This window comes from Osmerus mordax, chromosome 12, assembly GCF_038355195.1.
Source record: "Osmerus mordax isolate fOsmMor3 chromosome 12, fOsmMor3.pri, whole genome shotgun sequence".
NCBI classification, from domain to species: domain Eukaryota; kingdom Metazoa; phylum Chordata; class Actinopteri; order Osmeriformes; family Osmeridae; genus Osmerus; species Osmerus mordax.
Window position 1 is genome coordinate 1,011,499 of NC_090061.1, and position 25,970 is coordinate 1,037,468.

The following is a 25,970-nucleotide window of genomic DNA, read 5'->3' on the forward strand; positions in this document are numbered from 1 at the left end:
TGAAGCACATTTAAAAACAACAACAGTTTTCCAAAGTGCTGTCTGTGTGTGTGTGTGTGTGTGTGTGTGTGTGTGTGTGTGTGTGCGCACAGAGAGAGACAGAAAGAGAGCAGAAGAGAGAGAGAGATAAAGAGCGTGAGAGAGGGAATGTATTTTATCCTTGATGACCTGCTTGTTGTGATACAGACAATGACAAAGTGGACTGCACTGTAGATCTGAGGGCAACCCCTTTCCCAACCCCCGCCTTCCCCCCACCCTCACCCCCCCACCCCCACTGGTTTAGGTGTGTGTGTGTTTTTTATTAACACCTTGTCTCTGGGTTGTAATTTGTGGGCATGCTCTAACATGTTAGCATACCATGAACAGATCTCATTATGGTTTGTGTGTGGTGCCTCATGCGTCATGCTTCTGAAATACAACAGGGCCTTTGTGTGTGTGTGTGTGTGTGTGTGTGTGTGTGTGTGTGCGCGGGTGACTAGCTAGACCCTCAGGGACCCTTAGACACGCTCTCTATATATAGAGCACAGCTCTCCAAACGTCCACGCTTGTCTCCTCAGTGTGGATCAGCAGACCACGCCCCTGCAGGTCTACTGGCCCCATGACACACACCTGACCACTCTCTCTCTCTCTCTCTCTCTCTCTCTCTCTCTCTCTCTCTCTCTCTCTCTCTCTCTATCTCTCTCTCTCTCTCTCTCCTTCTCTTCTCTTCTCTTCTCTTCTCTCTTCTCTCTTCTCTCTTCTCTCTTCTCTCTTCTCTCTTCTCTCTTCTCTCTTCTCTCTTCTCTCTTCTCTCCCTCTCTCTCTCTCTCTCCTCTCTATCATAGCAAGTCATGGTAAGCCTGTTATTATGTGTTTTTGGCTATGAGCGGGTATGGTTCAGTTTGCGTGCGTCTGTGCTGGTGCGATTTCCGACTAAAAGAGAGCCGTGACAGGCTCTAGGTAGGGGGCCTGTGCGTATGTTAGCAGGCAGGTTCAAACAGCATTTCAGGGTCACTGGAAGAGCTTTCACCGTCTCTTAAGGATTCAGAACAATCGATGAATAGTCCTCATTGAATGCGTCCCCATTTTAATACTGATGTGAAATGGCTCTCTGTGGTCTCACTATAAAAACCAATGCACACACACACACACACGTATACACATGTACACACACACACACACGTATACACATGTACACACACACACACACGTACACACGCGCATCTCTCCTCCAAGGTGGAGTTTAGGTAATTGGTTGGTCTTAAGGTGCCCCTGTAGGTCTGGCCCCTTTCTGAAAAGCCAGCTGTGTGCTGTAAACACCAGCAGCTTCCTGTAAGGAGGAGGAGGAGGGGAAGAAGAGGCGGGGGGAGGGAAGGAAGGAGGCGTGGAGGGGGAGGGTAGGAGGGGTAGGGAGGGAGGCTAGGAGGAGTAGAAGGGAGGGTAGGAGGGGTAGGGAGGGAGGCTAGGAGGAGTAGAGGGGAGGGGGAGGGTAGGAGGAGTAGAGGGGAGGGGGAAGGGAGGATAGGAGGAGTAGAGGGGAGGGTAGGAGGGGTAGGGAGGGAGGCTAGGAGGAGTAGAGTAGAGTAGGGGGTAGGGAGGGGAGGCTAGGAGGAGTAGAGGGGAGGAGGAGGGCAGGGAGGGAGGATAGGAGGAGTAGAGGGGAGGGGGAGGGTGTGGAGGGAGGCTAGGAGGAGTAGAGTAGAGGGGAGGTGGAGGGCTAGGGAGGGAGGATTAGAGGGGAGGGGGAGGGTGTGGAGGGAGGCTAGGAGGAGTAGAGGGGAGGGGGAGGATGAAGAAGACGGGTAGACGAGGAGGGGGAGGGCAGGAGAGAGGCAGCAGCCTCCATTACATAATCCCCCCTATTCAGAGCGAGTTACCTGAGCCCCTTCACCTTGGCCTCTATTGAGGCAGAGAGGCTGGGCGTGAAGAAAGAAGGAGAGTATCGGGTGAAGTTGTCACCAGAAGCTCAACCAAGGTGAGGCTGAATGTGTTTGGCTGGGTGGGCTGTAAAGATCCTGGATTCCAGCCCGGAGAGGGAGGGAAAGAGGAGAGGAGGGCTTTCAGGGGGTCGAGGCAGACTGACACAACCAATAAAGAGCTGATTGGCCGACAGAGATAAGCATCTCCTTGAGCTCTCTGGTTGCCGTCTCCACCATTTAGCAGCCTGTCCATCAATCCTCAGTTCCCACGGAAACAATGACCGCCCTGTCCCTGTGGTTTGTCCTTGAAAAGGTTTCAGAGACCGGCGTGAGAAGGAAAGTTCTAGAACACAACTGGCCATCGCCAAGTCTAACTGTCACGGGAACATTTGTTTCTGTCCGTACAGCTAGTTTCAGATACAGTTGCAGAAGGACTCCAGTGACCTGTCACCAGGGTGATATGTTTACTGTATCTCTACCCTTTCCCCAAGTGTAAATAGATCCACACAGGGCCTAACCTCACCCCCCACAGCAGACACACACATGCACACGCACACACATGCATACACACACACATGCACACACATGCATACACACACACATGCATGCACATGCACACGCACACACATGCATACACACACACATGCATGCACATGCACACACATGCATACACACACACATGCATGCACTCACACACACTTGCACGCACACACATGCACACACACACTGTTACTGTGAGAACCTGTCCCATAGGGTGTGTGTTACTGGGGTGTTCCTAAAATATTCGCCAAGTGTTTTACGACCATGTCAAGCTCAGGTGTAAGTAAGCAAGCTGGGGCACGCACACACACACATACACACACGCACACAGCTGTGTCCAGGCCCTGTGGCTGTGTTTCATCTTATAAACACCTGGAGTGAGGATGTGTACTTAACATGATACAGGAGATACAGCTGTCAGCCAGCTGAAAGAGAGACTAGAGACACCAGCTGAGGCAGAGGGGAGCCTCACTGGGTCGGGATTCCTCCTCAGTGCTGTGTGTGTGTGTGTATGATGTGTGTGTTCATTTGTGTGTGGTGTCTGTGTGTGTGTCTTCTCTCTGCCCCTAACTAGTCGGTGGAACATCTGGATGTTTTAAATGGTTAAATTGTTTGAATTAAGTGAGTTATTAGCGAGATTAATTTTAGGGAGGCCAGATGGAGAGAGGAGCCTGTACAGGACAGGACCAGCCCACCTACTGTGACACACAAACACACACACATATAGGTACACACACGCATATAGGTACACACACATACATACACACACACAGATACAGGTACACGCCTTACACAAGTTGCATTCATCTACTACATAGAAACCCATCCTGTCATGCGTTGACCTGACACGTTCACAGACATGCTGAACTCACCCACACTCTCATGGCCACGTGAGGGGATGTTAGCACAGTACTGGTATTGTTTGTGGAGAGAACCCAGGTCTGTGTGTGTGTGTCTGTGTGTAGTGTGTTTACACTTCAGTGAATGTGTGCACAGACTCTCCAGTCAAAGTCCAGACCAGCTCCCTGGATGGTGGCAGCAGCCCTCAGCCCAGAGGCCAACTGTTCAGTAAACCAACATTTTGTAATCTGAACTCCTCTCTCTTCTCTGGCCCCGCTCTCGACCGATTCTAATTCTGTGGATGTTTGTAACTTTTGTCTTTACAACACATGAAGGAAACACAACAGTACTTGGTTTGTCACTGTCGTTGGATGTGATGTGATTTCAGCAGAGATGGGGACAGTGAATGTGTTGTCCAGTGATGAGGAGTGAGACGGAGGCCTTGCTCTGTTCGAGGACAGATTACTCTTATCAGCCTCTGCAGAGTTCAGGCACAGACCAATAAATAATCCCTTTATCATTTTAGGACAGCTATTTTTCCACAGAGCAGGCTATATCACCTCACTGGCCAGACCAAGCTGTTTTAGTTCTTCCAAACCCAAGATCTGACCATCTCCTCATCCCTGCTTCCTGTCACAGAGGGCAACATCCTGTTTCCCAGCATGCTTTGTTGTCCCGGTGGTGATGTGTAGGTGGAGAAGGCCGGCCTCTGAACAGTTCAAGGTTGCTGGTAAATAACGTTCCATCGTGTGAAAAGCCATCAGGGTGAATTAATGTTCCTGACTGTATCCCTAAAGGCTCTTATCCCCTCTGTTCCCTATATCACTGATAATGTTTCACTGTGTCTACTGAGTGTGTGTGCATTTTATCTTTGGCTGTGTGTGTGTGTGTGTGTTTATCTGTGGTTTTGTGTGTGTGTGTGTGTGTGTCTACCATGGGAAATACCACAATAGCTCAGCCATCATGACGGTTCAGTCAGATTGTATGGATGCTCTGTCTTATTAAGCAGGAATTAATACATGAATCCTCTGCTCACCTCCAGACCAGGCCAGAGTAGCACTGCCAACACACTTTAACTCGACATCACGAGTAAAACCGCTCTGTCATCCCCTGTCGCTCCTGCACCTCCCCCCTCAGCACCCCCCCTCCCGCCGTCATTATGAGAAAGCGTTCTCCCTGGCTCAGTGAGGGGGGGTTATTCTCCGCTCTGGAAACCGCAGAGCGCAGGCTGCATCGACCGCCTGTGTCTGAGGTACCCGGCAGGGCAAATGCTTGTGAGCTCTAACAGACCACAAAATCTGACCTCCACCCCCATCATCTGGACCGGCCTGAAACACCTCAACACTCTCAATCTATCTCTCTCTGTATCTTCCTCTCTTTCCATCTCAGGTGTCCTCTCTCTTGCTCCTCACTGCTCTCTTACTCTCCCTCTCTTTCTCCATCTCCCTTTCTTTCTTTCTCTCCCTCCCTCCTCCAGTCTCTGGTGGGCAATTTCTCTCCTGCTCCCTCCTTTAAGCTAGATACCATGAATCCTAGTGTGGGTTATTTGTGTGTGATGGGTGTTTTTAAGGCAGTCTCTGTTCCATTGGGGAGGTGATTGTGGTGCCGTCCTGCTGACATGGCTGTCAGCGTACTGGGTCTGGTGACAGAACTGGCAAGTAGGGAATGCAGCATTCCCACGTCTTAACTGGAGCTTTCAACTTCCAAACCTTCCCTCTCGCTCGTCTTGGCTCACCACAGGGCTCTGTACCCCTCTCTGGTGCCCCTCCAGCTGCCTGCTGACTGGTTTGGCTTGGTCGCGTCCAATCCTGTGTTGTCTGGACAATGATTGGTCCCCTCGACCCTAGCTGAGCCACTGATTGGCTCCACTGGGCCTCCAGTTATATCTCTCTGTTGCCGTGAGTCATAAGTTGTGAATTAGTTTGACAAGCTGACAGTAAAAGTGAATACAAGCTTTTCCTTTTGGACAGCGTTTGTATTGTATGAGAGCTTGAGTTTGACTAGAAAAAAACAACTTGTATTCATAATGTTGATATTGTGTTATAGTCTTGTTATTCAAATGCACTTAACTGTCTGAAAGACTGTCTGCCAAATGTTACGTAAATTGGACTCTCAAACATTATTCAAATTTCAGTATTTTACCAAGTTCAACACGAAAACAAATTAATTCTCCCTTACTTTGTTAGCAGCTTAATGGAATTACTCTAAATCAACAAATACGAACAACAGAGCAGAAAGGGAACGTGTATTTCTTGTCTGGTGAAAAACAGTATTCAGTCAGAAGCCCCGCAGAGCAGCGAGCCAATCTTCTAATCATCCTGCGTTTCTGAGCAAAGACTGACAGATGGCTCCACAACAGATCCACTCCGGCTGTCAATCACGTTGTTAGGTAGCTTATCCAAGCTCTCCTGCCTGTCCTAGCGAGACGTCTGAACGGTCCAGTTCCTTCCCAGCGCTCCAGGACGGAGATGCCGTCAACGGGATTAGACTGCCAATCAACCATGGGCCTCATTCCATTCTCGTTCTGCTGCGGGAAAGCGCCTTTACGAGACTGGTCGAACTGACGTTTTTCAAAGCGAGGTTCAGATCCGCTTTGTGCCCAAGAAAACGTCGCTTCCTCCGGGTCAAATTAAAACTGTCAACACAAAGAATAAGTTAATTTCAAACTCCTCTTTGTCAATGTACTTTTCGAAAGAAAAAAAAGTTAGGCTACTTTGTTTTTGATAGTAGCGTCATAGAGACGGCGAGTCTAGATTAGAAACGGGAAAAGCAGCGCCAGAGTTAGCATAGCTCAGACCACATGCCATGACGGGGCAGGTTAGGGTTAGGATGAGGACTAGGCCTCCGGTTGGAAGTCGTGATGAGTGAGACGTGTTTAGAGAAAATAACCCGGTAGCCACTCGGCGCGCACAACAACTCCTCCGCCAGCGATTACGGAGCGCTCGTTCACGTCACCAGGGACATGCACAGGAATTTTGAAGGGCAGTTGCTCTGGCCCCAAACCCCCCATACTCATGCTGGCATACTATTTAGTATGAAAGCAAAACATTTGTCCCAGTGCATATTATGTCACATGCAGTATGCAAAAAAAATACCAGGACGTTGTAACCGCACCTGGTCACATTTTGCAATAGGCTATACAAACCAGCATGCTTTGCTGGTTATTCTTTTTTTATACATATGCATATTTAGGATTTTTGATTCTTTATTGGTATTCAGAGTTTGGTGTGGTCTCTACTGGGACTGCTGTGTTGGTGGTTGTGTAGTGATGCAGCTGATAGTTGTGCTGTGCTGTTAACACGTCTAATGGCTCTGAAGTCCCTTCTGAGGATCGCTGACCATCAGCGTTTCCACTCACAGCTGCCTTCTTTAGCGTCCATGTTTTCCAGAGTGGTCAGAAAGCACAGGGAAATGTGATGAGATGGAGGGAGAGAGAGATGGAAGGATGGGGAGAGATAGATGGAGGGAGGGAGATGGAGAGATGGGGAGAGAGAGTTGGAGGGAGGGAGATGGAGGGAGGAAGGGAAAGAGTGAAAGAGACTGGTCAAAGACAGACATTGACTGTATTGAACAAAAATACACGATTGTGAAAGAAAAGGAGATGAAGAGAGAGGGATTTCCACATGAACAGAAGGTCAGACAGCTAATGGCTTGCTGCCTCTTAATATCTGCCTCTATATCTGCCTCTTAATATTTGCCTCTGCCACTATACGTAAGGAGATTAGTGGTCCTCCCCAGGGCTCAGAGGAGCATCAGGGACGGCCAGAGAGGTTTGTGTGGGGCTAATGCAAGACCTTATGGTCTCTAGGGCAACCAGATGTATTACACAATTCTGTCACGCAATACATTTGTTTACAGATAACACAGTTTCTACATGGGTATGGCAGTTAGTTTTCCATCAACATTTGAATTGATAAAACTATGGAAATTACTTTGTGTTAAGGTTGAAAAACCAACACATCCCTGGAAACTGGACTTGGTTTGTTTGAGAGTGACGGGCAGCTTGGGGAGGTGAGACATTCCTACAATATTGTTGTTTTTATGCAGCTTTATCTTGCTAGTGAGAACTACCATTCCCAGTATGTCTCTGGATTTCTATCCAAATTGTGAAATGTTATGTGGATATGATCATAGGCGTACACAAACATACACACACACAGACTGTCACATACACCCCTAGCACACACACACATCCCAGCACATACACACTCCTAGCACACACACACACACACACACACACACTGTTACACACACCCAGTGTGTGAGATGTTGGTGTCCTCTGCTTAAAGGGCCCTTCAGACAGTCTGAGGGTATCTGGAGAGACGACCTCTTCCTCTGAACACCAGCCTCATTTCCTTCTCTGAGGCTGCTGAACAAACGTACTGGTGACTGGTCCTCAGACTCTGTCATCTCAGGAAGTCAAAAAACAAAACAAGTAAAAAACAAAGATAAATGAAGAAACAGAAATGTGATTAGTCATCCATTTTCATGCTCCATTTACCAAAATGGCTCCTAAGGAAAACACACACAAGTAATTAAGACACAAGCCCAGATTGATAATGTACAACCCTGGACTAACTCCAAGACAAAGACCCACATCAAGCACATCTATCTTGTCTTAATGCCCAAAGGAACCATAGTCTTATTTGACTTTGGGTATCTGATTCAGCAAAGCATTCGTCTTATCTTTTCTGCACTTCAACCAGGGGCAGCACCAACCCAATGCAGACAATAAACAGGAAGTATGGGGCCAGAGAGGCCCTCTCCTGTACCCCTGGAAGTCCCTGTGGGATTGTGGGAAACAGAGTTCTCCTTCCCTCTGTACCCTCCCTGCTCGATTAGCAGCACATAAAGGATGTGTATGTTTACATCCATGCTCCCTACAGCTCATATCTCAAGATGGAGGGGTAATTATGGAGGAGGGTTGGTTTAACGAGTAAGCAAGTGTTTACAGCTTTAGAGAGCCGGAGACCAGGGAGGTTAATCACAAACCGGGAGGGTCAAAAGGCAGCTAATGAATTGGAGGTATGTGCAAACACACAAGGTAGACTGCATGGGAACGGACTGCTTTATGAGGGCTGTGTGGTGGTGGGTGCCTTTTCAAAAACCCTACAGAAAACAGCCTTATAAGGTGTTTACGCCTCGCTCTCTGAGGCATTGTTCAGTAGTCGACAGGAAGAGACTTTGTTTTATGTGGAATGATGTGTTCTGTGAGGAGAGAGTGTCCAGGTTGTTTTGGTTGAGTCCTAGCCTTGGGGCTTGTGACAGTTGAATGACAGCCAGGCAGCACACTGGACTGAACCTGTTCTCAGAAAGACGGGATCTGTATTTTCAGTACGATTGGATCCGAGTCTCTTTGTTATTATTTGTTTATATATTTACTGTGGTTATTTGCTATGTAAGTAGTGAGGAAATTGAGTTCTCCAAATTGAATTGAAAGCTCCAAATTACCTTTTTCAGTCTGAAGCATCTTACCTCAGGGACGTTAATGTCAGTGTACTAGAAGAGACCTTCTGTTGGGTTTGAATTGTAGGTGATTGACATAATAGCCCACTATTATAGGGCAAGCAGCCCCTAATTTCTCTTCATTGCTCCATCAACAGATGTAATTGACTAGTTCAGCATGTTTCATCTCGCTATTGGAAGAATAAATTCACTATCTGCAGACATATGAACTGTCAGATCCGGTTCCAGGCATTTCCATTCTGGACTAGTGCCCTTTTCTCTTCTCCTTCCTCTTGATTGGTGCTCCCTGACGTGGTTTATTTGCCAGCAGAGCAGGTGGAAACCCTGAGGGCCAATGATCATGCCAGCCCAGCCCATGTCACCTGTTTCAGCTTTCAAAACAAATGTGCCCAGTCATGTTTTCTATACAAACGAGTGGTCTGATCATGACCTATGCAAATGTATGGGGTTGTTGGTTTACCACAAAGACCCTGTGTTGCTTTTGAAATGTCAATTGAGGGATTGTCATAGTCACAGCTAGTGGGGAAAATGTACCTGTTCAGTTTGGATGTGTTGGTCTCATTTGCAACATGGAAATGAGACCAGACAAGACACAGTCTGAAACAGCCATGTTACCAATGACTCGCAATATTATTCAGTACTGGTCACATATGTTGTACTGTGTCCAATGTTGAAACCAGGGCATGAAGCTAATAATTGCCGTTAAATATGTCTTATAAGGTAAGCAGAAGGCTTGAAATATAAACATCTGTACTGGTAAAGGTTTCTCAACAGTTTCTCAAAATTCCATCAGTGCTCTCTAAAATGAAACAAAGCAATTTAAACAACCAATGAAGCAAGTCATTAACCACTTAACTTTATTTATTTTGTATAATGTTCTTTTAAAATGTGTTTTCTGTTTGGCACTTAAATCAAAGTGAAGAATGAATGTGTTTCTTCCATCAGGGAGTTCAGGTACTGGACGGCTGGTCTCGGTTCAGATCTATTCAAGAGAACTTGTCAGGAAATTGGACCTTAATCTAATCTCAGTCGCTTTACTGTGACAATCTTGTTCCACTCTCTACCAATCCTTTGTAAGTTCAGCCTCAGTTAACGGACACACACACACACACACACATTGTGAGGGCTGAACATGTCCTATCTTTTCTTCTCCTCCAATAGGCTTTTTCATCAATCACTTCTCCTGTCGTCCTCCTCAATACTCTCTCCATCTCTTACTCCCCGTCTTGTAATATGCTTTGCCTTTCTTGCTCTCTCTCTGTCTCTGCCTCTTTCCCTCTCTTTATCTCTCCATCTCGATCCAACTCTTACGTTTGTCTTTTCATCTATTACCTTCTCTCTGTTTCCTTTTATCATTCACAGTATCTTTCCTTTCATCTCCATCTCTCTTCTACTCATTTTTGTCTTATTCCCTCTTCCTATTATCTATCTTCTATGTCTCTAATGTGCTCTCTGTCTGCCTAACTCTTTATCTCTGTCTTTCCCTCTTTCTCCATCTCTCTCCTCTCTCTCATTCCCTCTCTCTTTCCTTTTCTCTCTGTCTGTATTCCCTTGCTTGTTCTATCTCATCTAACCATGTTCCTCTCCTCGTTAACTACCTCATCATCTCTCAAACATGGAGAGCGACAGACAAGGAAGAATGGAGGGATACAGAGAGGTATGGAGAGAGGGAGGTATGGAGGGATATAGGGAGGTATGGAGAGAGAGAGAGAGAGAGAGAGAGAGAGAGGGAAAGAGAGAGGGAGAGAGAGAGAGCACTAACCACTGCCTGTTCTTTTTCACCGTCTGACACCTTAATAGGACAGAGTCACGCAGGAATGAAGTGGAGGGAAAGACTGAGAGAGAGAGCCTGGCAAACTGGATATATACAACACTCAAATACTCTACACTGTTATTCTCAAAAAAGCACTTTCGTGTTTCTACACACCCTCTTTGTCTCACACGCACGCACGCATATGCACACAACTAATATGAGAGTTTCTCCAAACCTGTAAAGTATTTCTAGCTGTCTTCGATAGACCACAATAACCACAAGACAGGGACTTATGGCAGAATAGACTAACCTTGGTCCCCATTCTCTCTCACCCAGCTCTGATTGCTGCTTCAGTAACACTGTTAACGCTTTACTTTTTATAGACTTTCAATGGCTGTGTACCGTAAACACCTATTAGCCAAGACCCATAAAGGAAATTAAATTTAATCTCATTTAGCCCAGGGAGGGGCAGGGAGAGTAGTAAGGATAGGAGCAATTGAAGCGAAAGAACCGGAGATTGAGAGAAAGAATGGAGTGATTAGAGGAGGGGGGGGGGGGCGGGTGAACAGTTGCGGAGGGGGGCGAGAGTAGAGGAGGGGGGGAGAGGAGGAGTGTGAGAGAAAGAGGGTATGTGAGAGAGGGGGAGGAAGAGAGAGTGATTGGAACGGGGGATCTGGTTTCTAAATAGCTTTTCCATGGTTTGAGGGACGGAGTGTGTGATTGGATCTCCACCCCCACTCTCCCTTTCCTCCTCTCTCCCCTGTCCCCACCACCTTGCCTCTCTCCCTCTCCTCCACCCACACACCCCCGGACACACACCATCTCCTGCCCTCTGCTTTGTTAGCGTCCTGTGCTGCTGGAGCAGGGCAGTGCATGCTGGGATAGGTCTAGCCCTCCGAGAGAGGAAGGAGAACGCAAGCAGACGCTGTTTCATCTGTCCTCAGCAGGCAAAATCCCACTCAGCTCTTCCTGAGCAATGAGCCGGAAAAATAGCCTGCATTTCTCTCCTCCCCTGTCTCTCTGCCACTCTCTGTGCCCCTCACTCCCTCTGTCTCTCCCTTTCTCTTTTATTCTCTCCTTCTCTCACCCTCTCTCTTTTTGTCTCTTTTTCTTTCTCTCTGTATTTCTCCCTCTCTCACACCTTCTTTCTCCCCCCCCTCTCTCCCTCTCTCTCTCTCTCTCTCTCTCTCTCTCTCTCTCTCTCTCTCTCTCTCTCTCTCTCTCTCTCTCTCTCTCTCTCTCTCTCTCTCCCCCTCCCTCCCACTCTCAGTCCTTCATCCTGTCTTTCTCCAGGCTCACGTACTTGAAAAAGGACAAAACATTCCCCCTGAGCTGAAGAAAGAGGAAGTGATGGAGGAAGAGGGGGAGGGGGGAAGTTTCTGTGTGTAAAGGCAACACCAATCCCGGCGAGAGAGCTAGAGAGCCCTGCAGTTGTGGTCTCCCAGGAGGCTGAGAGGAGCTGGGCTGTGTACCTGTCTCAGTGTGCAGGGGAGCGCAAAGCTGCCTGTCACTCGCCATCTGGGGCCCAGACACAACACACACACATCAACACACACACACATATCAACACACACACATATCAACACACACACACACACACATCAACACACACATATCAACACACACACACATCAACACACACACACATCAACACACACACACATCAACACACACATATCAACACACACACACATCAACACACACACACATCAACACACACACACATCGGCAGACCAGCTGACCTGGGGGCAGATGACCAGTTGACCTGAGGGCAGACCAGTTGACCTGAGGGCAGACCAGTTGACCTGAGGGCAGACCAGTTGACCTGAGGGCAGACCAGCTGACTTGGGGGCAGCAGACTAGCTGACCTGGGGGCAGCAGACCAGCTGACTTGGGGGCAGCAGACCAGCTGACCTGGGGGCAGTTGACCTGAGGGCAGACCAGTTGACCTGGGGGCAGTAGACCAGTTGACCTGGCCAGGAACACACTCCCAGAAACACCGTGCTCTCCTCCGTGAGCCACACAGTAGCGTTCTCCTTGCAACACTGAATACAGCCCTCAGGGAAGCTATCTGGGTTACTGGGACCAGCATAGACACCCCCTCTCACGTTGTTATTATTATAATGATAAACTGAACGTCGTCATTAAAAACAGAAGCCCTTAACTTTTCATTCTTTTTATATTAAGAGAGAGAGAGAGAGACACGAAAGACATAATTTAGGACACAGCTGTAATCAAATCCCCCTCCCCCCAAAACCGTTTGTTTTCCATAAACCCAAATGAGAGACATCTGTGATGCTCTTTATTCCTCTGTAGATAACAGCCCACACTTCCCTTTTCAAGTCCATTTATGTAAACAGTTTTGCCAGGAAAGGAGTGGGTCGATTATGTTGTTCCTTTGTTTAAGATAATCCTCATGTGTACTTGACTCCAGGCTATTGACCACTCGCTAAGTAAACCCAAGGTCAGTTTTGATGAATCAATATAAAACGATAAAGATAACCCAGTTCCCTCTATCCAAGGTCACTTCATCCCAACAGCCCCCTCCATCGTTTGACAGTCGACCAAACAGCCAAGGTTAAAAGTCGAACGTTTTGAAACTGTTCAGCTCTGTGTGTTCGTGGGGATCAATATGATCACTACAAGATGGTCCAAAAAACTGATGTTTCCCATCATGCTTCACTCCAGCAGGGACAGGAAGGACCGAGTGAGCTCTGAGCGATAGGCCACGCCCACACCGCTCTCTGATGTCCCTGACTTCAGAGGGAATAGGATTACTGTGAAATTGTGTGATGTCAGACCAGGTCAGCTCTGCAAATGAGGCAAAGGTCTGTTAAGGAGAGGACTGATGTGGATCTAGACCTGAAGAGGGGGGCGATAGGGGAAAGAGAGGGGGGCGTGTGGATAGACAGAGAGAGGGAGGGTAGAGAGAGGGGGGCTGGTGAGATGAGGGGGGGATAGACCAAACACTGAATCAAACACTAATAATCCCAACGAAATAATGACCCGCTTTCCCGTCTAGTGCTGGTGTGGAACATTACACCTTTGAACCCTAGATTGGGTGGGTTTGTGGACTGTCAATCAAAGTGTGACCCAATAGGAACATCTCAATTTTTCAGTGGAGTTTCCAAAGATAATCCTTGTTAGATTGACAGCTAATGGTAATCCTACACACACAGTCCAATTCTGAACTCTAGTTGCCCTTATGACTGTAGGATGTTGAGCTCCATCAGGCATACTGGGTCTACTGTGAAAAGGCTTGAGCTTTGTCTGCTAGTGTAGAGTACATCCCCACTCAAAGCTTTGTTAATTGTTTTTGTGGCGTGTGTCTGAACCTAGCGTATCTTTCCCCTCCTGAAGACCCATACATCCACAGGCCATAATGGAAACATTACACACTTCAATGGGCCTTTTAAGGAACTGAAGGGAAATCATATAAAATCTTATGGTACTTTTAAATTGGTTGTAAAAATGAAAACAGTCTGCAGTTTGCATCCACACTTGTGTGAAGATAAGGAGTGTGGGATTGACATGATATATTGTACATTGTGTGTGTGTGTGTTCATCGTGTGTGTGTGTGTGTGTGTGTGTTCAGACCTATTAGACAGTGCTTCCATTCCTCCAGGCCTCAAAGTGAAACTGAAACTGTGGCCTTGATGAGGGGGTCCCTCTGCTCAGCATGGAGTCCCTCTGCTCTGCATGGAGTCCCTCTGCTCAGCATGGAGTCCCTCTGCTCTGCCTTGTCCATGGTAGCTTCATAGACTAGCTCACGTTTGCTGTGTGTGATAGCCAGGAAATGACTGGTGTTAACTTGTAGTTTGGTTCTGTGTTCTGTTCACTATTGACTTCAGAAGCATGGATGAAACTACACAGACCATGATCCTTTGCGTTATTACAGCTGTCAGTGTGATCATAATACTGACCCAGTTGACTCACACTGACAGCTATTACATGCTGCGGTTGTTGACGAAAAAGGAGTTTCACCTTTCGATGACACAGGGCCATCAGGGCTGGCAACCTGCCGCTGAGAGCTGCTCTGGACGACACAACAGATGGAAGATACATGCCATCACCATCAGTCAGCACACACACACACACACAGTACCCCCCACACACACACTACACAAACACAAATACAGTACCCTGCTACACACACACACTGCTACAGTAGGCCGAGAAATAACAGAAAAGTTTCAGCGAGAAAGAAACCAGTGATGGAGGGATGGAGAAAGTAAGAAAATATTGATAGAGAACATTTTAACTAGGGATGAAGCGGGAGAAAGTAAGGAAAAGATGGAGAGAGAGAGGGAGAGGGAGAGAGAGAGAAAGAGGGAGAGAGAGAGAGGGGGAGAGGGAGGGAGATGGAGAGAGGGAGGGAGATGGAGAGAGAGAGAAGCACCAAAATGGGTGTCTGCGGTATGTTGATGCAGCTGGAGGCCTCCTAGCCAATCAGAGCCTCCTTTCTCCTCCTTTTTATTTCCTCTCCAGAGAGCCGGCGAATAGCTGTGGTTTTTCCTCTATGCCATAGGTGCTGCCCACCCCCGACAACCCCGCCCCCAGGCCTGCCTCCTAATCAGCCAATCCAAACACTGGAGCTCTGCCTCTGGTGCCCTGGAATGCCAACCTGATCAGTCCCCCTCCAACACGTCAGGCCAGAGGCCATAAAAAGCCCCTTTCCAGCCCTGAGAGGAACACCCGTCTGTGAGCTCTCTCGCATCTCTTCTTTTCTTCCTCTGGGTCGGTCTGTGTCTGTCAGTGCCTCTCTTTCATCCCCTGCTCCCTCCCTCCTCTTCCCCAGCCTTAGGCAGGTCAGTGTGTGGGGGTCTATTTGTGTGTGTGTGTGTGTGTGTGTGTGTGGGGGGGGGGGGGGTCTGTGTGTGGTATGTGTGTGAGGCTCTGTGTGTGAGTGTGTGAGGCTCTGGTCGTCAGGCTGAAGTGGGTTCTTGTGGTCTCTGAGGAACTCTCAGCACCTCCAGAAGCGTTCCTCCTCCTGGTCCAGACAGCTCCGCCAGGCTCCAGCAGCATCCACCCAACACAGCAGAGGCTGGTCCAGACAGCCAGTGGAATGTTCCAGACTCTTAAACACTGTTTAGCTTTTCTTTCTGACAAACATCTTTTCAACTTGACTTCTTCTCTTGATGGTCTTCGAATCTCTTTATTTATTTATTTTTTGACAAAATACTGTTTTTTTCAGTTCAGATGACATGTGCTTGAAAGGATCTTGCCTTTTACAATACAAATTTGACCCAGGTCTGGTCTCCAGGGCAACAGGACCGCTAGACAACACAGAGACGCACAGAGACAGTCTAGGGCTTTAGCTAATCAGTTTGGCCCAGAGTAGACATTTTCACATCTCACTAACTCTCAATATGTCCCTGTCAGAAACAATAAGAAGGAAACCAAAGTGAATGTAGAATTTCCTGCCAGCTCCCCCGGCATGCTCCAGGCATTCAGCTCTCCCGCCTCAGAATACGACACAGGAACAAATCAAACTGTAATCCCCAAACAACACCAAGAGCCGTGTCTTAAGCCTCGTTCAGAAACATTCAGAAACAATCCTCCTTTCTGGAAAGCATTTACAGATCTTGATGTCCTTCGGCTTGTTTGGCTTAAATGTCACACCTCCCCAAACTCGTAGAAAATGCGGAGCAACACCTCCTATACGTATATCTGGTTCGTGAATACTGCAGTTCTACTAGAGAATCTGCCTGGGTCGAGTTTCCTTCAACCTTTGGGTTGAATATCTTCTCCCAGCACCCAATGCTGCTGGAGCCTCTCTCTCAAATGTTCTCACTCACTGCCAATGCTCATTTCAATTCATTAAGCTTTACCGGCACAAAAAGGGTATATGGGCATAAATATTCTTTAAGCACTTTAACACATTGTGTTCTGTTCTCCTTCTTCCTCACTTTTCTATTTCCCTTTCTCTCCAAGTCCCTTTCTCTCCCTTTTCCTTTTCTCTCTATCTTTCTCTCTCTGTCCCAACCTCCCTCCTTCCCTCCCTCCACTTTCTTGCTATTTAACTGGAGTTTGAATGGGTTCAGGGAAAATTGGAGTGCCTCTAAGCTCTCCCCTAACTCAGGTCATTAGTGATCCGATTGTTAAAGCAGCCTGCAGCTGATGTGTTTTTCCCTTTGCCCCATTAGCTTTTATTAAACTGGAAGCTCATAACTAGCTCACAGCCGTCATGAGAAGAGCAGAGACTGAGAGGACGTCATCTCACACCTTAGGTGCTTGTAATATGTCTCTCTCCCTTTCTCCCCCCCCTGTCTCCCTCTCTCCCCTCTCCCCTCTCCCCCTCTCCTTCCCCTCTCCCTCTCTCTCCCTTTCTCCCCCCCCTTTCTCCCTCTCTCCCCTCTCCCCCTCTCCCTCCCCTCTCCCTCTCTCTCCCTTTCTCTCCCTCTCTCACTAACACACTTTCTCATTCTTTTCCTCTCACTCTCCATACTTCTCTCTCTCTGTTTATCTCTCTATCTTTAAATCTTAATGTTCCTTTCCCTTTCTTAATTTTCTTTTTCTCCAACCTCTCGTTCACTCTCCTGTTCCCTTCATCTCTCTCTGTTTCTCCTCTCTTCTTCTCCTCTCCTGTTTCATTTTGTTTTCTCACTCAGCCAACATGATCTGGTGTCGGGCCAGTTGGGTGTTTTATTCTTTATTTATTTATTGTCAGAGGAAGATAAAGGCATGCTTGTCATACAGGACAGACTTGAAGCTTTGTGTGAAACAGTGAATGATTATGGGACACGGGAGGTTCTTAGCCAGTGTTCATGAAGGAGGATGCAGACCATGTGTCTGAGCACAGGTCGTCAGTTAGGGACGTTTGTATTTCTGTGGTTATACTCCTGTATCAGAGATCTCTCGCGATAAAACAAACAACACTCGTGAAGATCTTATATATGATATCTTTCCTTGTTCCCAAGCTGTCGAATCTGGATATTCGGTCCATCTGGAAGGCTAGTTGCTAAAGCTAATACCAGTCTGTAGACATGTGATCTCAGGCTGGAATAATAGAGCTTTGTCTGAAACTCTGCTCCAGTCTTTCATTTACTTTTATTGTTCATTTTATAGAGGAGTTTGCCTCTCTCTCTTTTTTCCCCTGTGTATAAAGTAGTAAATTGCTTTTTAAGACGTGTTGTTGAGCTAACGCTGGGTTAGCATGACCGGGGCTAATTGGAGCTTGTTGATAGGCACAGTGTGAATAACTGCCAGTGAACACAGGCCACAGTAGTTCACGTTTTACTAGAGTGGTTATACACCGCCCATATGGTTACAGTAACCACGCATCCATCACCACTGCTGAATAACACTTGAGAGGAGAGGGTGTGTGTGTGTGTGGGTGAGAGAGAGTGTGTGTGAGAGAGTGAAATTGTGCATGTCCATTGTTTTATGTGTGTATCAGTATGTCTGTGTATGTGATTGCGTGAGTGAATAGTTCTCCTTTTTCTTGAAGAGAAGCACATTCATAGAACATTTTGACGATGTACAGATTTTCCACTCTGTCTGCCTGCTTGTCTGTAATCTGTGAAAACACCCCCTCTTCTCTGCTGGATGACGTCTTTATACAGTAGCTCTCACTCTTCTCTCTGCTCTCTCTTCCCCCTCTCTCTCTCTACACCATCTTCTCCCCCTCAACTCTCTGCTCCTCCTCCCCTTATCTCTCTGTCACACTCTCATTATCGTTCCATCCACCTCTTATTCTCTCCCTCCCGCCCTTCCGGAGCTCTTTATCTCCCTCTCTCCCCTCTCCTCTCTCCTGTTGACCTTGTGAAGGGATGACCTCATCAGGGCAGGGCGGTTGACCTCATCTACAGCCTGACACTCCCCTGGGGCTGTTTCATGGACCAATCACAGGGCTCTCTCCAGAACTGACCACTCTCCTCCCTCCATCCCCTCTGTCTGATCTCCATTCTATTTTCTACTTGTCTACTTTCTACTTCTACCTATTTTTCTGTCATTCTCTTTCATAGTTTTCTTCAACCCTTCCCCCCCTTTTTTAAATGCAGTTCTTTCTTTTGCTGTGTGTCTTTCTGGTATTTGTCTTCCTAAAGGTTCTCTGTATGAGGGTTCTGTGTGAGGGTTCTCTGTGTTTGTGAGGGTTCTCTGTGTGTGTGAGGGCTCTCTATGTGAGGGTTCTCTGTGTGATGGTTCTCTGTGTGAGGGTTTTCTGTGTGAGGGTTCTCTGTGTGATGGTTCTCTGTGTGAGGGTTTTCTGTGTTAGGGTTTTCTGTGTGAGGGTTTTCTGTGTGAGGGTTCTCTGTGTGAGGGTTCTCTGTGTGAGGGTTTTCTGTGTGAGGGTTCTCAATGAGGGTTCTCTGATTTTCTCTCCTGCTGGTGTTTCCTTCACACTAGGTCCATGTGTTGTAGAGATCAGACCTGTTAACCAGATGGAGAAGAGATCCTGACTTTTCCAAGCCTGATGTGTGTCAGACACACGCACACACACACATGCACACACACGCACGCACACACACAGACTCTGGCTGGCGTGAGAGGTGTGTATTATTCAGCACACCTGGAGCTGAGGTGACCAGGATGTGTCCCTGGCCTCGTTACCTCGTTAACTAAAACAATGCAGCCCCCCCGAGGCTGCAGGAGAGAGACTTAGGACCGTGTGTGTGTGTGTGTGTGTGTGTGTGTGTGTGTGTGTGTGTGTGTGTGTGTGTGTGTGTGTGTGTGTGTGTGTGTGCGTGTGTGCGTGCGTGCGTGCGTGTGTGTGCGTGCGTGTGTGCGCGTGTGTGTGTTGTTCCTCAGGTGATGGAACGCATGGAACGGTGATGTAAACGCATATCGACAGAGTGAGGAGACAAGAGAGTGAGGTTTGCTCCTGAAGAGATCTGTGTCGTTAATGACCATGTTGGCTTTTCACACCTCTGCACACCTTCTCTTCTCTCCTTCTACACATTTCCTCTTCCTGCTCATCTTCCTTTTTCACCTCCTCTCATCCGGTTTGTCACACCTCTCTTGTTCTGTATTCTGATACTGTCTTCCACACAGACGGCGTGCGAAACTTGACACCCCTACCTTTGCATCGCCCCGATCCCAGTGTGCCGCAGTTAACACACCTTCACACAGCCTGCTGTCGCTCCCTCCCTCCGTCACCCTCCCTCCCTCCCTGCCTCCCTCCCTCCCTCCCTGCCTCCCTCTCTCTCTCTCTCTCTCTCTCTCTCCCTCCCCCCCTCTATCTCTCTCTCTCCCTCCCTCCCCCTCTCCCTCTCTCTCTCTCTCTCTCTTTTCCATTTGTACTCTCAGTAGACGTGCCATTCACACAAACCTCTAACGAGCACACACACACAAACACTAGCTGTAACTATACACACAGATTTACCTTTCTTGAATTGTCTTCTGCCATAATAAGTTATGGTGGGTCGGTAATGTTGTTGATGGCAGCCAATACATCCCAGGGGTTATTACTGAATGGGAGCTTGAATGTGTGTGTGTGTTTGACTGGTTGAGTGTTACGAGGGAGGTCACCTGCATGCCCGGGCCCCCTGGGCCACTCTGCCACCAAACTGGCACCGCTGGTCTGTTACCATGGGAACAGCTGGCACCAGCTAGACCCGACACACAGACGGGTGAGCCAGATCATTCCTGCTCTGTCCTGGCTCGTGTGTGTGTGTGTGTGTGTGTGTGGTCATCCAGCTCTCACAAACATTCTGCACTAATGCTCTGACACCAGTTACTTGGCCACACGCACAAACACACACACACACACACACACAAAATGTTTCTTCTAGATTTTCTTCTGTTATTCCAAGCAGCAGCCATTAGTTACCACAAAGACTCTCAAACACACCAAGCTACCTGGCACACCCTGTCTGTGGGTTTGTGATCTCCTGTGTTGGTCACCCGTTAGTATCTCTCTATGACACTCTTCCTCTCTCTCCCTCTCTCCCTCTCCCTCTCTCTCTCTCTCTGGTTATTGTGTGCGAGTCTCACCCTCCAATAACCCTCTTTCTGCCCATCCTTCCAGGCATGGTCCGTTGACTCAGCTAACTTCATTTCCTCTCTCTCATCTCCCCTCATTTACCCACAACGCACTTCTGCTCCCAGAAAAGCTATTTTTCACCACAAACACACAGCTGATTCTGAAGCAGAGGAAGTGTTGGTCTCCAGCCTAGTGCCCAGCCTTTGGAGGTGAAGAAGCCTCGCGCCCAGCCTAGCGCCCAGCCTAGCGCCCAGCCTAGCGCCCAGCCTAGCGCCCAGCCTCGCGCCCAGCCTCGCGCCCAGCCTCGCGCCCAGCCTAGCGCCCAGCCTAGCGCCCAGCCTAGCGCCCAGCCTAGCGCCCAGCCTCGCGCCCAGCCTCGCGCCCAGCCTCGCGCCCAGCCTAGCGCCCAGCCTAGCGCCCAGCCTAGCGCCCAGCCTAGCGCCCAGCCTAGCGCCCAGCCTAGCACTCCGGGCTAGCGCCCAGCCTAGCGCCCAGCCTAGCACTCCGGGCTAGCGCCCAGCCTAGCGCCCAGCCTAGCGCCCAGCCTCGCGCCCAGCCTAGCGCCCAGCCTAGCGCCCAGCCTAGCGCCCAGCCTAGCGCCCAGCCTAGCACTCCGGGCTAGCGCCCAGCCTAGCGCCCAGCCTCGCGCCCAGCCTAGCGCCCAGCCTAGCGCCCAGCCTAGCGCCCAGCCTAGCGCCCAGCCTAGCGCCCAGCCTAGCGCCCAGCCTAGCGCCCAGCCTAGCACTCCGGGCTAGCGCCCAGCCTAGCGCCCAGCCTCGCGCCCAGCCTAGCGCCCAGCCTAGCGCCCAGCCTAGCGCCCAGCCTAGCGCCCAGCCTAGCGCCCAGCCTAGCGCCCAGCCTCGCGCCCAGCCTAGCGCCCAGCCTAGCGCCCAGCCTAGCACCCAGCAGGCCGAGTCTGCCTGTGGAGGGGAACAGCCCAGCTGACAGGAATGACCATGTCTTTTACTGCTCTCTCTGGAAGAACAACCTCACAGGCTTGTTAGTTACCAGTCTGACCACACACACACTCATATAAACACACACACACACAACCACACACACATGGGGGGTGTGTGGGGGGCAGGGCCATGGGAGGCTTCACCGCCACAGGGAAGGGCCGTGTGTGTGTGTGTATGTGTGAGAGAGTTAGAAACCGGGGTTCTAAATAGATTTTTATAAACTACTCTGCAAATACTTTTATTCACAGAAAGACACACACACTAGGAGCAGCCAGTGAATGTGTCTCTGCTCTTCTTATCTGTGTTCACTCTGTCAGTCTGCCTCAGGATAATCCAATCCTCCATATACATCCCTCCCTCTCCCTCCCTCCCTCCCTCCCTCATCCAGGGCATTGATCCATGAAGGATTTTTCAGTAGTGTGAAGTGTTCCAGCCAATGGAAGAGTTCTCACATCAGATCCATGTTCCTCTGGTCTCACATCAGATCCATGTTCCTCTGGTCTCACATCAGATCCATGTTCCTCTGGTCTCACATCAGATCCATGTTCCTCTGGTCTCTCACCTTCTCTGCTTGTGGTGAGGAGTGATACGGTGACATGGACACCTGCTTGAATAACGATTGTGCATTAGGGAACCTCGGTGTGTGTGTGGTGTGTACAGTAATTAGACAGGACATTCAGCAGACTGGTGAGAGTGGAGGGTAATGGCATTATTGTTGGCTATTACCCATTTAGAGCTACAGCCCTTTATCATATCACACACACACCCACATACAATCACACAGACACACACTTTTTCCATCTTCCTGCTGGACAAGGGATGTGGCTGAACAGATAGGTCTTCTTAGCCCTGATTATTTAGTCATGAGTCATGTGTTCTAGAATACACACAGATCGTGTTCTAGAATACACACAGAGTCATGTGCTGGAACATTCACAACAGATCGTGTTCTAGAATATACATATAACTTTCTAGCGTATATACAAGTTCACACTATGATCACAAGAGTGTTGCTGTTAGCATGTAGGATGACAGATGGGCATGGTCTCTCTGTCTCCCTCTCTCTCTCGCTCGCTCTCTCTCTGTGTGTGTAATGTCTCTCTCTCCTCAGCAGACAGGCCTCTCAGCTTAAGAGGATGACTTCATATGACACTCTTCTCTCCAGGGAGGAGGAGGAGGAGGAAGTGTTTGATCTCAGAGTCTGGATGTGATCAGATCCTGTTGGAACTTTCTATTATTCCCATTAGCTGCTCTACCATCGCCCAAACGACACACACACACACACACATTTACATGACGCTCTTATCCAGAGCGACTTACAGTAAGTACAGGGACATTCTCCCCCTTGCCCAAGGTAACAACCTCATTTTGCATGGCCGGGAATCGAACCTACAACCTTCTGATTAATAGCCCGACTCCCTAACCGCTCAGCCGTCTAACACACACACACATTTCTCCCACTTTTTGTCTCTCACATCTCTGGCAGTCTCTCCACAGTGGGAAGGTTTTCAGGGGTTCTAAGTATGACAGATTGGGGTGGCTGTATCTAAAGTGCAAAGTTGTGGTTCTCACTCATGCATAATTTTGTTTGTGTATGTGTGTGTTGTTGTTTTGTGCGTGTATGTCACGCTCTCTGTGTGTCTGGACAGTAACTCGGGCTTGTATTACGGGAAGTCACAGACTGCATCATGTTTGGTCAGGGTATTACCCAGTGTCATTCAACAGCACTCAGTGTATTTATGTATTCATAATCCTCTAACCCAGGATGAGAGCTCCACTGTGTATTAGAGAGCATTAGACCTTTGGTTAGGAGTTGCTGGTTTTAGCATGATTGTATTGTGTCAGATAGGTAGCGAACAACCATTCTCCTACAGGGGACAGGAGAGGGGGATGGGGACTGGGTTTGAGAGACAGACAGAGAGAGAGAGACAGAGAGAGAGACAGAGAGTAAGTAAGAGAGAGAGAAGGTTCTAGTGTTCCAGAATCTACTCTTACACACCTTCTTGAGGAAGTTGTGTGAATGGTGAAGCATCCATGATGCATGGGGCTTTTGTCTACTAGCAGAGAAGCATTTCTAGATATGGCCTGCTAAGCACTCAGGACTGAGGACGGCCACTGATTAGCACAATTAATTCAGCTGAGATAAGTAATTGCGCATAACGTTAATTAAAACTCCGTATTAGGAGAGGGAGGTTTGTATGTGTGTGTGTGTGTTTACTCTGAGAGTTGCTGTAGCGTTTTAGAACAGTCTGTAGATGAAACCAGGGACTTATGTATCTCATTAATGAGAGGATAAATATTCCCACTACTGTACCCTGGCTGAGGGGGTTGTCTGTAGTACTGTGTGTAAGTTGCATGTGTGTGAACAGCCTGGAGTGTGTGGCTGGTGTGTGTGGCTGGGGTGTGTGTGTGTTGTGGTTTCCTCCACCGTGGTCTATGAGGCGGCTCACACAGGATCTGCGTTAACCGTCTCCACTGGGCCAGGGTGATCCATAGCACTGCCGTTCACTTATGTCAACTTTGACCTTGCTCGTCCTTTCCAAGCGCAGCCAATGAGATAACCGTACACGTGTGTGACGTAGGGAAGTGACCGTGGATGCTCACAGACTTTGCATTGCGACACACTGAGTGTCTGTGCTCTGTGTGTCACCTGGCGCAGAGCGGAGAGCTGATCCTGACCTTCTGATCCTGATCTTCTGATCCTGATCTTCTGAAGGCAGCTGAGCTTGATCAGCTGATCAGTCTGGTGTTGAGCCCGTATTTCATCAGATCTCGGGCCACAAAGACTTTTAAATGAAGTTTCTTTAGCTTCATCCTGTTGGCCGGTGCATCACTCCCCTCCCCTTTCATCTCCCTCAAGACACCTCCTCACCTTCCACGGAGCTGTCCTGATGAAATACTCTGGAAAGGTGTCAAACAATCACTTTTTTGTGGATAAGCTTGTGCTGCAAAGTTGCTGGTTTGTGTGTCTGTGTGTGTGTGTGAGCATGCGTGGGTGTGTAAGAGTGTCAGTGTGTCTTTGTAAGAAGAAGTAGAGTCTCTCACCCATTGCCTAGTGTCAATAATAATAATAATAGGTGTGTGTAGGTTTGTGTGTGTATACTATGTGTGTATATGTGCGTGTGTGAGTATACTATGTATATATGGGTGTGTGTGTGGGTGGGATTACACCAGGGATTAGGGTTCAGATAGCATTAGACAGCCCTTTCTCGACTGGCATGGAGGTGGATTTGTTTCATGCCTACACACAAACACACACCACACACACACACCACACCTGACCCGCTCTCTCTCTGTCTCTCTCCCACCTGCTTTGCTCCCATCTGTACAGATGTGCACGTCGGTGTGTGTGTGTACGTGTGGCCCAGAATGCTGAGCAGCTCAGGATGATCTCATAAAACACAAATCCAGCTTCTGTGTTCCTCTCGTTTCCTCGACAGCAGTAGAGGAGAGATAAGTGAAGGATTCCGAGAGGAGAGAACCCAGAGATAAAGCCTTCCTGAACTATAAACACTCACCTTTGACCACAGAGATTTAGACTCCAAGCGATGATCTGAATACGTCCTCCTGTTAAACCTGAGAAGAGCATGTATGATCTTCCTATTCTTACACACAGGATGAATGACACCATGAATGAAGCAGTGATCTAGAATACATCCTCTGCACAGGACAAGCCTGAAGCAGCACAAACAGACGCAGTCTTTCCTACCTCTACCCTGCTGTCTGGAGGAGGGTGGAGGTCTCCAGTGTGGGGGCCTCTGGGTGGTGTAAACCTACAGCCTCCCAGGGTGTGAAGTCTTCTGACTCCCATCATGTTCTCAGTTAGTCGTTTGAGACCCTCTCCCTCTGGTCTGTGCCTGTCTCCTCCTCCACAGCACTGTGTGAGGGTGCAGAGGCAGCACTGTGTGAGGGTGCAGAGGCAGCACTGTGTGTGAGGGTGCAGAGGCAGGACTGTGTGTGAGGGTGCAGAGGCAGGACTGTGTGTGAGGGTGCAGAGGCAGGACTGTGTGTGAGGGTGCAGAGGCAGGACTGTGTGTGAGGGTGCAGAGGCAGGACTGTGTGTGCGGGTGCAGAGGCAGAACTGTGTGTGAGGGTGCAGAGGCAGGACTGTGTGTGCGGGTGCAGTAGTAGCTGTAGCAGTCTGTACTGTAGCTCATAAAGCTCTCCTCAGGACAGCTGGCTGGTGATAATGTTTACGGCAGGTTGAAGGTGTTTGTGTTGATTGACTCTCTCTCTCTCTTTCTTTATCACAGAGATCAATACCCTGCCCCCCTCCTTCCCCCCACCTCTCTCCCTCCCCCTGCCTCTCTCCCTCCCCCTGCCTCTCTCCCTCCCCCCGCCTCGCTCCCTCCCCCCTGCCTCTCTCCCTCCCCTCTTCCTGTGTTCAGTCTTATTATCTTCTCTATCTTTATTCTGTCTCCTTCTCTCTCCCTGCTCCTTCATTACCTGCCTCTCTCTCCTTCTTTACCTGCCTTTCTCCTCTCTTCTCTTCTTCATTACCTCTGTCTCTTTCTTTTCCTCCTACATCACCTCTCCCTCATTATCTCTCTCTCCCCTTCTCCTTCATCAAATTTCTCTCTCCTGAATTG

General features: G+C 48.7%; 1 protein-coding gene across 2 annotated transcripts in view; it reads left to right on the forward strand.

Annotated features, from left to right (window-relative positions):
* mgat4b (alpha-1,3-mannosyl-glycoprotein 4-beta-N-acetylglucosaminyltransferase B) overlaps positions 1-25,970 on the forward strand; it is a 75,046-nt gene that overhangs the window by 13,226 nt on the left and 35,850 nt on the right. The window contains exon 1 of one of the 2 annotated variants that reach the window (XM_067248410.1): positions 16,662-16,727. The exons of the other annotated variant lie outside the window; for it this stretch is intronic. Within the exon in view, the coding sequence (XP_067104511.1) occupies positions 16,685-16,727 (43 nt within the window). The 5' untranslated portion in view covers positions 16,662-16,684. Of the gene's footprint in view, positions 1-16,661; positions 16,728-25,970 lie in introns of those variants that run through there. 2 annotated transcript variants of the gene reach the window in all.